At 43.7% G+C, this 13,297-nt stretch overlaps 1 protein-coding gene and 1 long non-coding RNA gene across 6 annotated transcripts in view; both read right to left on the reverse strand.

The window, feature by feature from the left end:
* Positions 1 to 4,203: 4,203 nt before the first annotated feature.
* The window catches only part of LOC118385547 (ral guanine nucleotide dissociation stimulator-like), a 54,034-nt gene continuing 44,940 nt past the window's right edge, over positions 4,204 to 13,297 (reverse strand). For 3 of the 4 annotated variants that reach the window (XM_035772764.2, XM_035772765.2, XM_035772768.2), the window contains exons 8-17: positions 13,219 to 13,296; positions 9,386 to 9,472; positions 9,271 to 9,303; positions 9,062 to 9,183; positions 8,752 to 8,844; positions 8,315 to 8,540; positions 7,936 to 8,010; positions 7,085 to 7,342; positions 6,842 to 6,956; positions 4,204 to 6,556 (exon numbers count right to left, since the gene is read on the reverse strand). In XM_035772764.2, coding sequence (XP_035628657.1) covers positions 6,381 to 6,556; positions 6,842 to 6,956; positions 7,085 to 7,342; positions 7,936 to 8,010; positions 8,315 to 8,540; positions 8,752 to 8,844; positions 9,062 to 9,183; positions 9,271 to 9,303; positions 9,386 to 9,472; positions 13,219 to 13,296 — 1,263 coding nt within the window. In that variant the 3' untranslated portion in view covers positions 4,204 to 6,380. The remainder of the gene's footprint in view (positions 6,557 to 6,841; positions 6,957 to 7,084; positions 7,343 to 7,935; positions 8,011 to 8,314; positions 8,541 to 8,751; positions 8,845 to 9,061; positions 9,184 to 9,270; positions 9,304 to 9,385; positions 9,473 to 13,218; position 13,297) is intronic. The other variant, XM_035772766.2, reaches the window with a different exon arrangement.
* Positions 9,503 to 13,211, reverse strand: LOC127930809 (uncharacterized). Of its 2 annotated transcripts, none has more exons than XR_008139575.1 (3): positions 10,900 to 13,211; positions 10,683 to 10,862; positions 9,503 to 10,592 (listed from the first exon to the last, which is right to left on the reverse strand). It is a non-coding gene; the product is annotated as an uncharacterized LOC127930809 (long non-coding RNA). The 2 variants fall into 2 exon arrangements; XR_008139574.1 differs by having other exon boundaries at positions 9,506 to 10,637.

Genomic DNA, 13,297 nt, shown 5'->3' on the forward strand with positions numbered 1-13,297 from the left:
AGAAATTATTAAAATGGCCAAATTTTGGGAACTGTTTCAGCAACAGCTTTAATATGATCCAACACATTAGGAGCCACTCAAGGGAGAAAACCTATCAATGTGCTCATTGTGGCAAAGGTTTCAGCAATAGCTCTAATTTGAAAGTTTACATCAGGAGCCACACAAGGGAGAAATCATATCACCTTTTGTGGCAAAGGTTTCAGCAATAGCTTGTCGCGATACGAAACCTTCAGCCCCGCCCCTTGGCCGGCAGCGGGGATGCTAGAGGTGGTTAGCGTCCCGTTCCCTGGATTGGACAGGGCACTATAGGTACTTCAGGTTATCTCGGTATAACCAGGACCGCTCGCGTAGCCCTGCCTCTCTTTCTATATCGAAACGTTGTCCGCGTAGAGAGGTCTTTTGCCTTGTCACTCTCAACGGTCTAGCTCTAGCTGGGATGTGTGAACCCCACCTTTATCCTCCAGACTCTTTGTTTCACCACTAATTGGTCCTTGAGTTATTATTAAGCACTAGTCCTACCAGTCTCTATATGATTTCCCTGTGGTTGAGTGTTTCCCCTCTGTGATGTATCTAGTTTAAAGTGTGAGGACCTTTAGTCAACTTAGTCTCACTACTCTGCCCGTCGGCTATGTATCGCTTGGAAAATAAAACTTAGATAGATCGATAAGACAATTAAATGAATCACTACTGGACACACCTTCCTCTTTGTCTTTTAACAGTAACTCATTCCGTCATAGAGCCCCGATCTCCGTTTCCAGTGTCCCGGTAGCGGGGAGTGTCAGAGTTGTTATCTCCCGTGCCGTTAACTGTCTTTGAGAGAACCGTTTACTCGAGACAAAATAAGACTACCATTTATTTTTGAAAACACTCTGTTTTTTGTCTTTTACAATCAAACACACTTCAAAATACACAATTGTTACTCGGTCACACACAGCGTTAATCAAAAACATGCAAATGCCTTAATGCTCTATAAAATGCCTGGTACAATGATAACACTTATCTCTATATTAAATACTTGTAATAGTTATTTAATTACCTTTGAGAGATGACGAGGAGACCCAGGAGATCAGGAGCAGAGTTTCAATCGGCCAGAGTTCTTTTTGAATTTAGTTGGTAGCGACTCCCCTCTACTGGCTGAGAGGTTGACTTGAAGTCGGTGGTTTACTAAATTTAGAGATTCAAGTTAGACTGGAGAGATCAGAGGTTCTCCGCTGAGCTACCGCAGTGTCTGTGGCGAGAAATACCTAGCCGGGATGAGGAGCTCAATCAATTAAGATATTTTGCATCCTGATTCTGCCAGGCGAAAGGCACTCTGACGACAAAACTACTGTCCAATAGCTAAACGGCAAGAGCCCAAGTTCCAGCAAATTAGAATCTATGGATAATTTTAGTAGTTTAACTAAATTTAGAGATCCAAGTTAGACTGGAGAGATCAGAGGTTCTCCGCTGAGCTACCGCAGTGTCTGTGGCGAGAAATACCTAGCCGGGATGAGGAGCTCAATCAATTAAGATATTTTGCATCCTGATTCTGCCAGGCGAAAGGCACTCTGACGACAAAACTACTGTCCAATAGCTAAACGGCAAGAGCCCAAGTTCCAGCAAATTAGAATCTACAAGTGATTTGAGTCAGGTGGCAATTACCCGTAGTCAAATGGCTGTCTAAATGAATTCAGGATTCAAGAAGTCAGCGCCAAAGTAATGGCAAATGTCTCTTTATATACCTTTTGATTCTCTGCACCCGATCTGCTGCTCCTCCCATTCCCTCAGAGCAGAGAGGGTGATGACATATCTTATACAACAGGAAATACTTTTCTTACAGTGCATATATGGGCCTCTGGTTATGACAGAGCCCATTACTCTAGCAAAAATGAGGAAACACTTTTCTTACAGTGCATATATGGGCCTCTGGTCATGACAGTGCCCATTACTCTAGCAACAATGAGGAAACACTTTTCTTACAGTGCATATATGGGCCTCTGGTCATGACAGTGCCCATTACTCTAGCAACAATGAGGAAACACTTTTCCCATTCAGAGGTGTCACTTGAGGCAGAGGGTGATTCTTCCTGACACCAGTCAGGTTCAGTAGTTGGTTGGCTTGAGTCGTCTTCTGGTGGCTTTGCCCAATCCGGTATTTCAGTAGGCGAGGTCATCTCTGTCTCTACCCTTGGTGGGTAAGACAGGGGAAGAGGACCAGGAGGTAGATCCATTTGGCGTTTTACTACAAGCTCTCATCTGAAAGTGTACATCAGGAGCCACACAAGGGAGAAATAGTATCACTTTTTGTGGCAAAGGTTTCAGCAATAGCTCTCATCTGAAAGTTTACATCAGGAGCCACACAAGGGAGAAATCGTATCACTTTTGTGGCAAAGGATTCATTCAGAAAGCATACATGTTGCATATAAGGATTCACACATGTAAGAAACTTCATACTACATATTAGTAGCTTTTGTGGTAAATGTTTCCGCTTTGGCACAGATATGAAAGTGCACATGACGAGACACACAGGGGAGAAATCGACACTGGAGAAATCCCTTAATTGCAGTTTGTGTTTCACCGCTCACATTTCTCTGACAATTTACATGAGGATTCATACAGGGGAGAGATCATACACTCAGTAGCCAATTTGTTAGGTACACCTCCCCGTTCACAAAAATGGTTCGCTCCTACAGACATTGAGTCATGTGGCCATGGCATGCTATATAAAGGCAGACAGGTATTGAGACATTCAGTTGCTGTTTGATTGAACGTTAAAATGGGTAAAACGAGTGACCTAAACGACTTTGAGTGTTGTATGATCGTTGGTGCCAGGCGCGCCGGTTCCTGTATCTCCAAAACGGCCAGCCTCCTGGGCTTTTCATGCATGACCGTGTCTAAGGTTTACCGAGAATGGTGCCACAAACAAAGAACCTCAGTCAGCGGCGGTCCTGTGGGCGAAAACAGCTGGTTGATGAGGGAGGTCGAAGGAGAATGGCAAGAATCAGGCAAGCTAAGAGACGGGCCCACAAATAGGCAAATAACGGTGCAGTACAACAATGATGTGTAGAATGGAATTTGAGAATGACCACACCGGGTTCCACTCCTGTTAACTAAAAACAAGAACAAGTGGCTCCAGTGGGCACACGATCACCAACAGCAGAACACAATTATTGAGGATTGGCGAAACATTGCCTGGTCTGACGAATCCCGGTTCCTGTTGCGTCATGCTGACGGCGGAACCAGGATTTGCCGTAAGCGACATGACTTCATGGCCACTATCTGGTGTCGACGGTACAGGCTGGTGGTGGTGGTGTAATGGTGTGGCGAATGTTTTTAACGCCACAGTGTACCTGAACATTGTTGCTGACCTGATGCATCCCTTCATGGCTACAGGGGGTTCCGACCCGGTAATAGATGGATGTACCTAATAAACTGGCAACTGATTGTTTATGTGTCCTGTCTGTGGAAAAGCTTTATTTCATCAAGTGCAATAGGCGCACATAAAAAAAAAACATATTACCACATCACAATGGTCATCCAATGAAACAAGAGATAGCAGAGAAAAAAAAACAGGACTTTACAACAGGTGTATTGTATTTAAAAGGAGCCCAACTCAGAGGGGATAGCCTATGTGCCTTGTGTGGGGAGAGGGTGTCATGTCTGCTCCTGCTCTTCCATTCTGGCGTACGATGTCGCCAGAATACCAACCCGCCAGCTTGATTCAATCTGTATCACAATTTACATTTAAAGGCAATGTTCTAGGGAATCGCGTGACAGCATTCACGGTAAACACGCTCAATCGTAATTTACCTCTACATTTCAATTGCACTATTACCACAGATCTTCTGCGATAGTGATTGAATCGAGCCCTAACAAAGAGCACTAAGTAGTTTCTGAGCAACAGTAGTCACTGCTAATTTGTCCAACAGGACATTTGAACTGATGTATTGTATATGTACACAGAGCATTTGATTTGATGTTTAATTATATTTCACATCTTTTGATGTCCCAGTTTTTTAAAACTATTTTGTTCCACTGTATTGAAAGCAACTTATTTTGAAAACGTCACTCCGTGGATGTTAATAAATAAAGATTAAATAAAGATAAAGATTTTATGAACCATACCGCAACTCTCCATGGTGTTATGACTGCCTATGTATACCCATTAAAGTTTTTCAGTGGGGTATTCTTACGTACAGTGTAGTACAGCAGAGACTAATGCAGATGATTTGACACATGGTAAGTGTTTATTAGGTGGGTTTTTCTCCATTACAAACAGCGCAATAAGGGGGAAAAGCAATATCAAAACTGACCATTATCCAAAAGACAGGGTTGATGTAAAGCAACCAAAGTCAAAGGGATATGGAGACAAGTGGCAAATACAGTGGTATAACCATCGCATATATATTTACATATTCATTTGTAAATTGCATGGGGAAAAGAAAACAAAATGTAAAATGCTACAAAAGTATTTACAAGTTAATAAATAAAGCAAAACACACACAAAAAATCTAAAGTACAAAGGACTTTGAGTCTTTTATAATACAAAAAAAATACAAAAAGAACATAGAAAAAACATTGAACAGGTAATCGTTAAGAGTTCTGAGTCTCAGACAGCGATGGAGAGCGATGGCACAAAGGTTTTAAGGAGGATCATTGTGAGAGGGTGAGGCATGAGGACATATTCCTGATCAGGCAGTGTTTCTGAGAGGGACTAACTTAGTTTGATCGGTGCAGTCGTTGGCCCTTACTTTTACCAACGACAATGCAGACACAGAAGAGAGTCTCTTTCACACACACACAGACTAACATTTGTGAAACCTGAAATGTTGACATCTTTATGACAGATCCCCCCCACCCCACTCTGATATATAGATATTTTGGGCACCTGGGGAGGCACACATTCCGGGATGAACTCTCACTTACACATTAACTGGGAACTGACACAACAAGTTTGAGATGTGCACAGAGGAGCCATCCCTCATTCATTGACACATTACAGAAGTTGTCTTTAACCACAGATCTAGGTTTAGCGTTCACAACCTCAATCCTAACCTTGGTCATAGGACGTAGGAATATAAACTGACCTTGAAAATCAGGGCTTAGGAGCAACTTCCATCAACACCACCGATAGGAAGTCCAATGAATGACATAAGGGCAGTAGACTCCCGGACCCCAATATTCACAAACATACAGCAACCATCACTGTCACCAACCAGCACAGTTGAATGCATTCATAACGCAGTACTTACATAATGTGACTAGGGAGAGGCTATACGGACACACCGGAGCTCAAATGGATGACATAGTCATGCCCTGATCTGTTTCACCTATCCTTGTGGTTGCTGGTAATTAGGGCCGTTAGGTTTGATCATAAGTGCTGCAATACTGTAAGAAATGGATAGACATGGGGGTACTACAAACCAAGGACTCGTCATATCAGATTATCTTCCATCAGAGTCATAGACAAGGAATCTCTCAACAGCAAGCAAACTCACTCCCCCACTGCAATCTCTATGCTCCCCAAAAACGGTCTATGATCATATCTCATAGTCCACTCTTCTCTGCTCTTTGGCACACGCGGAGTGGACCAGTATGTTTTAATTAGAGTTCTTTCTTTTCCTCTCCTTCATTTATCTCCTGAATTAACTGACCCCTACCCTGGTACACAAGGAAAACAGGCCTTAATGAAAGAGAGAAATAAAGGAGGGAGCAGACCAGAACAGTCCTTTCATTCTTCTTTTTTACCTTTACACTACATAGAACAAAAAGACTAGACATTTAAAGACCACGGTTCATTTCACAACATTCATGTTTCCATCTCTGTCCATCTCTCTCTCTCTCGCTCTTTCTCTGAGTGCTTGAATACTTTACACACCACACACACACACACACACACACACACACACACACACACACACACACACACACACACACACACACACACACACACACACACACACACACACACACACACACACACACACACACACACACACACACACACACACACACACACACACACACACACACACAGCATCGGCTGAGGGAGGGTTCTGTAGAAATGACAGGGAGTGTAACTCCTTTAGAGGGAAGGCATTTTCAGACGCACCTGGATAAAATACAGTTACCATTTTCCCTTCTTGAGTGCTCACTATCGATTAGGACGTCCACAGAGAGCTGAAGCTAACAGGAAGTGATTTGTGCAAGTTCATTGGCCTATAGGGCTTTCCATCCCACTCAGCTGTATTAGTCCTCTGAGGCTTTGACGCTCAGACGCCGAACACAAGACCGAGCTGGCGGCTGGCCCCTCTACCATGGTACATCAAGGGTGGTACTAAAAGGTGGCACCCAGAGAGCCCAGCAGGAAGCGAGAGGTGGGCGAGGACATGGTGTAGCCCCTCAGAAGATACCCTTGCCGATTTTCAGGCCGTTCTGCTTCATGCGCGGCAGTGTGGAGCTGGCCACATGCTTGGTCCGGCCCACCTTGGGGAAGCCACGTTTCTTCAGGACAAAGTCGTAGTTGGCCGAGGAGTTCATGGCATAGAAAACGTTGGCATTGTCTGGAATCTTCAGCTCTGTGGAGGGAAGGGGGTGCAAAAGAAACACAGGTATGGTTAAAAGACACATTGAACCAACAGACAAAATGGAATGTTAAAATATGGTTGAGAAGACGGACGGAGAGATAGTTAGACAAGGCTTATAGTGTACAGTAGGACCAGAGATACTAGGAACAAATTGGAAATGGGTTAGGAACACGGAAATGTTTGTAACTTTAGAATGTAGTTCAAAATGCATCAACTCTGAGGTTTGTATCTTTCAGATTCCAGTCTCGAGGTGAGCATGACAGACAGCTGACTGACCTTTCTCCTCAGAGATCTTCTGCAGCAGTTCGTAGTCCTCCGCTCTCTCCCGGTCCAGGTTGTGTTTCACCATGGCCTTCCTGATCACCGCCGGCGTCTTGTCCTGACTGGTCACCTGGAGATCACATTATGACCACATTAAGACATTGGGATTGGCTCAACCAGACGCCACAACCACCAAACACATTGGTAGGGAATTTCTCTTTCCAATCTACCATAATCATCACGAACGCAGCAGCTCACCAAGATGCTCTTGTACATGTTGCCGTTGTCCACGTCCAGGCTGACCCGGATGATGCAGCAATCGTCCACCTGCTGGTTGTAGAGGGGCAGTGACAGCGACGAGTAGTTGGACACACCCGACACGGAGCGCTTGTGCGAGCGGGAGCCGGCCCCTACCACGGGCGTGGAGGACATGGAGGAGGAGGAGGCGCTGCTGGAGCCCGAGCCAGATCCCACACCAGAGGCGTCCAAGGAGGACAGAGAAGTGGACTCCCAGAACTGGAGAGAGACCAAGAGAGAGGAGGGGGACTATTGAAATGCAATCAAGGAAAGCAATGCATCTTAAAACAGGTACATTTCACATGTTTGGAAACTGTTGAATGAATTCCAGTGTATTTTGACAAACATTTGGGAACACTGGAATTGAGACGGGTGTTTTACATTATGAGTAATGGGATAGTATGACTTGAACATGCCATGAACATGACATGCATGAAGAAAACACAATGAAAAATATGGAGTGATGAATGTGCGACCGGGTGAAACCCACAAATGCTACTTCTATTGAGTTGTTATGAGCAGTATGGATACAAGGTGAACTCTTCATCCCCAATTAAAGACACAACAAAGGGAAACCAGTCAAAACAAACGGGTCAAAGTGCGGTGATGATCAACGTGAGCAGACGCATAAATCAAAACTACTCAACATGCACACGCCATTCTCGCCCCCAAAAATGGCTACAGGGATGATGTAATGGTGACGTCACACAGATGGATAGAAACAGTGCAAACAGCACAGTCCTTTGATGGTAGTGTGAAATGGCCACAAGCTAGTGTAGGTGAAACATGGTACAGGAAGTAGTAAATAGTACCGTGGGTGCCAGGTCAGGCAAGGGGCCGCACTTCCCTAACGTGGAATTGGCATGTTTTACGGAAGGCGTGGAGGTCTACGGAAAAGGAATTAAGAGCTACAGTCACCAGTGGGCTTCACATGGGCTGTTTCTTGTGGGCTGGAAGAGTTATAATATGCTATGACACTGCTATAGTGATCATACTGGTATCATGGTCTTTAAAGGTAGACTCAATGGTATGACATCAACATCTTACACAGTGGAGCAACTTCCTGCTTACAGACATCAACACTGACAGAATTCAATAGCACACTGTCCTCTGACATGTCTTTGTTGTAAATAGGAATGTATTCTTAACTTACCTTCCAGTGTAAATTGATAAATAAAACATCTCTCTCACCTTTCGCTCGTGGGCGTCAGGCGAGTCGGAGATGAAGCTGATATTTATCTCCTCGACGTCGGAGCTGCTGGAGCCGGCTGAGGTGACGCTCAGGGAGTCTGCTCCGTCACCCCTTCCACCTCCACTTGAGCCCCCCAAGCAGGGGGCGTAGCGCAGCTGGTCAAAGGACTTGGAGTGAGAGCTGCCCGCACTGCAGTAGCCTGGCTCCGAGCTGGCCGGCTGGCGACTGAGAAAATATTTTGGCCAACAAGTGTTTTTCAGTTGTTTAATAAAACATTTCAGAGAACGCAAGGCAGCACATGCAGAGCACGTTACAAGAATGAATACGGTAAGTCTAAAAGATGTACATTTCCTAAGACTGAATCGGACCCACATTGCACCCATTGAGCGGAAATACTTTCCGCAATCATTTTGGGAGGATTTCCTTCTTTACTCACTCGCTCCAGCGTTTGATGATTCCCGTGTTCTTCTTTTTCAGAGTATTTGAGGCCGACGCCGACAGCGGCTCGATCTCACACGACTGACTGTAGCTGTGGAAAGCACACGAAGAAGACTGTGTGTGTGTGTGTTCCTGTCTTTTCAAGTGTCTGGTCCTCCCCTTCCCTCTCTTCCACCGTCCCTCTCCTCTCTCCCACCCTTCCATTCTAATACATACTGTTTGTCACACCCACCATCATCTATTTATAGCGTTTATGAACATATTATTTAATGTATTTCTAACGGAATAGTCTCTGTTCCTTCTCTTACCTCTCGGCCTCAGTGAGTTTGTCCACACCGGAGAACCACTGTCGGAAACGCTTGTTGCGGGTGAAGTTATAATTGTTGCAGGCCAGCTGCAGAAGCTTGATCTGGGCAATCACCTCAAACTCCTACGAGACCAGAGGAAATATAAGGGTAAGTATGCGGTGTTCATCTTCATCATCATCACTCATTAAATACATGTTGCATTCCTTTACCTTCCTCCTCTTCTCAAAATGTATCAGCCCTCCCTGTAAGCAAGAAAATATGTTCTTTAGAACAGAAATTGTTTAAGAAGGTGTGTGTTCATGCGTGCGTGTGTGTGACTCTCACGTCCAGGTAGTCCTTCATGGCAGTATCCATCATGACTAGGTCTGTCAGGAAAGTACCCAGGTAGGGAATGGTCCCCTGCATCACACTCTGAAATACACACACACAGACAGACAGAGACTGGGGTTAGTGTGTGTGTGTGTGTGTGTGTGTGTGTGTGTGTGTGTGTATGACTTTGCTAGTGATGAAATAATGCATTACAGACTTTTCCCCCCGCTGAGGACACATGTAGATGAAAGTAAATACAAATATTTATTCATCTCCCTCTGCGTACAATGATTAGGTTTAAAAACTTTGTGGAAATTAATATTTGTGTCATTCTCAAAACTTTTGGCCACGACTGTAGATTGAGCTGTGAGCCTTTTGCGAGTAAGAATGATTCCATAAATAACCACTAGATAGGTGTGTAATGGTTTTCTTCCGCTGAAGGAGAGGAGGACCAAAATGCAGCGTGGTTAGTGTTCAACATATTTAATATCGACGACAAACGAGAACACTACAAAATACAAAACGACAAATGTGAAAACCGAAACAAACACAGACACGGAAACAACCACCCACAAAGTACCCACAGAATATGGCTGCCTAAACATGGTTCCCAATCAGAGACGACGATAGACAGCTGCCTAAATATGGTTCCCAATCAGAGACAACGATAGACAGCTGCCTAAACATGGTTCCCAATCAGAGACTACGATAGACAGCTGCCTAAATATGGTTCCCAATCAGAGACAACGATAGACAGCTGCCTAAATATGGTTCCCAATCAGAGACGACGATAGACAGCTGCCTCTAATTGAGAACCAATCTAGGTAACTATAGACATACAAACTACCTAGAAAGGACACAGCCCCATAAACATACAAAAACCCCTAGACCAGGCCAAACACATAAATCCCCCATGTCACACCCTGACCCAACCAAAATAATAAAGAAAACAAAGATAACTAAGGCCAGGGCGTGACAAGGTGTCTCCCTTCTATCCACCACCGAGAGAGAGCAAATAACTATGAACCCCTTAATTTTGAAAAAGAAAATACTGTTCCTCTAAGCTATCTACATTAGATGCATCCATGACAGTCATTTGCTACAAAGTGGGCCAATATCAAAGACAGTGATTTTAAAGAGGATACGACAAGTGAGAGTGAAAGGGCAAGTGGAGAGCGTTTTGTTTGTGTGTATGTGTTTGTCTATGAATGACTATGCACACCTGTGTGTTGTGTGTATGTGTTTGTCTATGAATGACTATGCACACCTGTGTTTTGTGTGTATGTGTTTGTCTATGAATGACTATGCACACCTGTGTGTTGTGTGTATGTGTTTGTCTATGAATGACTATGCACACCTGTGTGTTGTGTGTATGTGTTTGTCTATGAATGACTATGCACACCTGTGTGTTGTGTGTATGTGTTTGTCTATGAATGACTATGCACACCTGTGTGTTGTGTGTATGTGTTTGTCTATGAATGACTATGCACACCTGTGTGTTGTGTGTATGTGTTTGTTTGTGACTATACCTGTGTGTTGTGTGTATGTGTTTGTCTATGAATGACTATGCACACCTGTGTGTTGTGTGTATGTGTTTGTCTATGAATGACTATGCACACCTGTGTGTTGTGTGTATGTGTTTGTCTATGAATGACTATGCACACCTGTGTGTTGTGTGTATGTGTTTGTCTATGAATGACTATGCACACCTGTGTGTTGTGTGTATGTGTTTGTCTATGAATGACTATGCACACCTGTGTGTTGTGTGTATGTGTTTGTCTATGAATGACTATGCACACCTGTGTGTTGTGTGTATGTGTTTGTCTATGAATGACTATGCACACCTGTGTGTTGTGTGTTAAAGTGAATGCGTCAGCAGAGTTCAGTGAGGACAGAGAGAGGGGCTGCTTGTTTTCTGTTCGTTAATTGACAAAACCCAATTACTCTCCTTATCTATAGGGCCAAGATGGGAGTGCTTTCGTTACATCTGGCACCTCCTCTCTCTCCCTATCTGTCTCTTGAAACAGGCAGTTGAAGTCGGAAGTTGACATACACCTCAGCCAAATACATTTAAACTCAGTTTTTCACAATTCCTGACATTTAATCCAAGTAAAAAGTCCCTGTATTCAGTCAGTTAGGATCACCACTTTATTTTAAGAATGTGAAATGTCAGAATAATAGTAGAGATAATGATTTATTTCAGCTTTTATGTCTTTCATCACATTCCCAGTGGGTCAGAAGTTTACATACACTCAATTAGTATTTGGAAGCATTGCCTTTTAATTGTTTAACTTGGGTTAAACGTTTCGGGTAGCCTTCCACAAGCCTCCCACAATAAGTTGGGTGAATTTTGGCCCATTTCTCCTGACAGAGCTGGTGTAACTTCCTTGCTGAGTGTAACTTCCTTGCTGAGCGGCCTTTCAGGTTATGTCGATATAGGACTCGTTTTACTGTGGATATAGATACATTTGTACCTGTCTCCTCCAGCATCTTCACAAGGTCCTTTGCTGTTGTTCTGGGATTGATTAGCACCAAAGTATGTTTATCTCCAGGAAACAGAACGCGGTATGACGGCTGCGTGGTCCCATGGTGTTTATACATGGTGTTTATACTATTGTTTGTTACCGATGAACGTGGTACCTTCAGGCGTTTGGAAATTGCTCCCATGGATGAACCAGACTTGTGGTGCTCTACAATCTTTTTTCTGAGGTCTTGGCTGATTTCTTTTAATTTTCCCATGATGTAAAGCAAAGAGGCGCTGAGTTTGAAGGTAAGCCTTGAAATACATCCACAGGCACACGCCCAATTGACTCAAATGATGTCAATCAGCCTATCAGAAGCTTCTTGTAACGGCGTTCTTCGTTTGTTGAAAGAGAGTCGGACCGAAATGCGGCCTGGTGGTTACTCATGTCTTTAATGAAGAAAAACGGAACGATACATGATAACTAATAAATACAAAAACAACAAACGGAACGTGAAACCTATTACACCTATCTGGTGAACAACTACACAGAGACAGGAACAATCACCCACGAAATGCAAAGTGAAACCCAGGCTACCTAAATACGGTTCCCCATCAGAGACAACAAGAATCACCTGACTCTGATTGAGAACCGCCTCAGGCAGCCAAGCCTATGCAACACCCCTACTCGGCCGTAATCCCAATAACTACAAAAAAAAACAATACGAACCACAACATATAAACCCATGTCACACCCTGGCCTGACCAAATATATAACGAAAACAGAAAATACAATGACCAAGGCGTGACACTTCTAAAGCCATAACATAATTTTCTGGAATTGTCCAAGCTGTTTAAAGGCACAGTCAACTTAGTGTATGTAAACTTCTGACCCACTGGAATTGTGATACAGTGAATAATAAGTTGGAAAAATGACTTGTGTCTTGCAAAGTAGATGTCCTAACCAGACTTGCCAAAACTATAGTTTGTTAACAAGAAATTTGTGGAGTGGTTTAAAAACAAGTTTTAATGACTCCAACCTAAGTGTATGTAAACTTCAGACTTCAACTGTATATCTCTCTTTCTCTCTTTCCATCTCTGTCTTCTCTCTCTTTTCCCAACCCCTCTATATCCCTCTCTCTTTTTCTCTCTTTTTCTCTCTTTCACTTTCATTTTTTGAGCTCCCCTTTACTCTCTTCTCCTGCCCTCTTCTCTCTTTAAATCTGTCTGCCAGGTCATTTCATTTCTCTCTTCACTCCCTCCCTGCTTTTCATGTCATCCTCCATTTCCCTAAAGCCACTTTTTCTATCTTTTTAGTCCTTTATCTCTCTCTGTCCAGCCAATCTCCCCCTCCTTTGTTGCATTCCTTCTATCTTTATGTCCTTACCAGGTCTCGGGGCTGCTGCTGTCTCTTCTGGGCTCGTTTGGGGTTTATTTCCAGGGTGGCAAATTTGGAAGTGCCCTCC

The sequence above is a fragment of the Oncorhynchus keta genome, chromosome 6, assembly GCF_023373465.1.
Source record: "Oncorhynchus keta strain PuntledgeMale-10-30-2019 chromosome 6, Oket_V2, whole genome shotgun sequence".
In the NCBI taxonomy this organism is placed as follows: domain Eukaryota; kingdom Metazoa; phylum Chordata; class Actinopteri; order Salmoniformes; family Salmonidae; genus Oncorhynchus; species Oncorhynchus keta.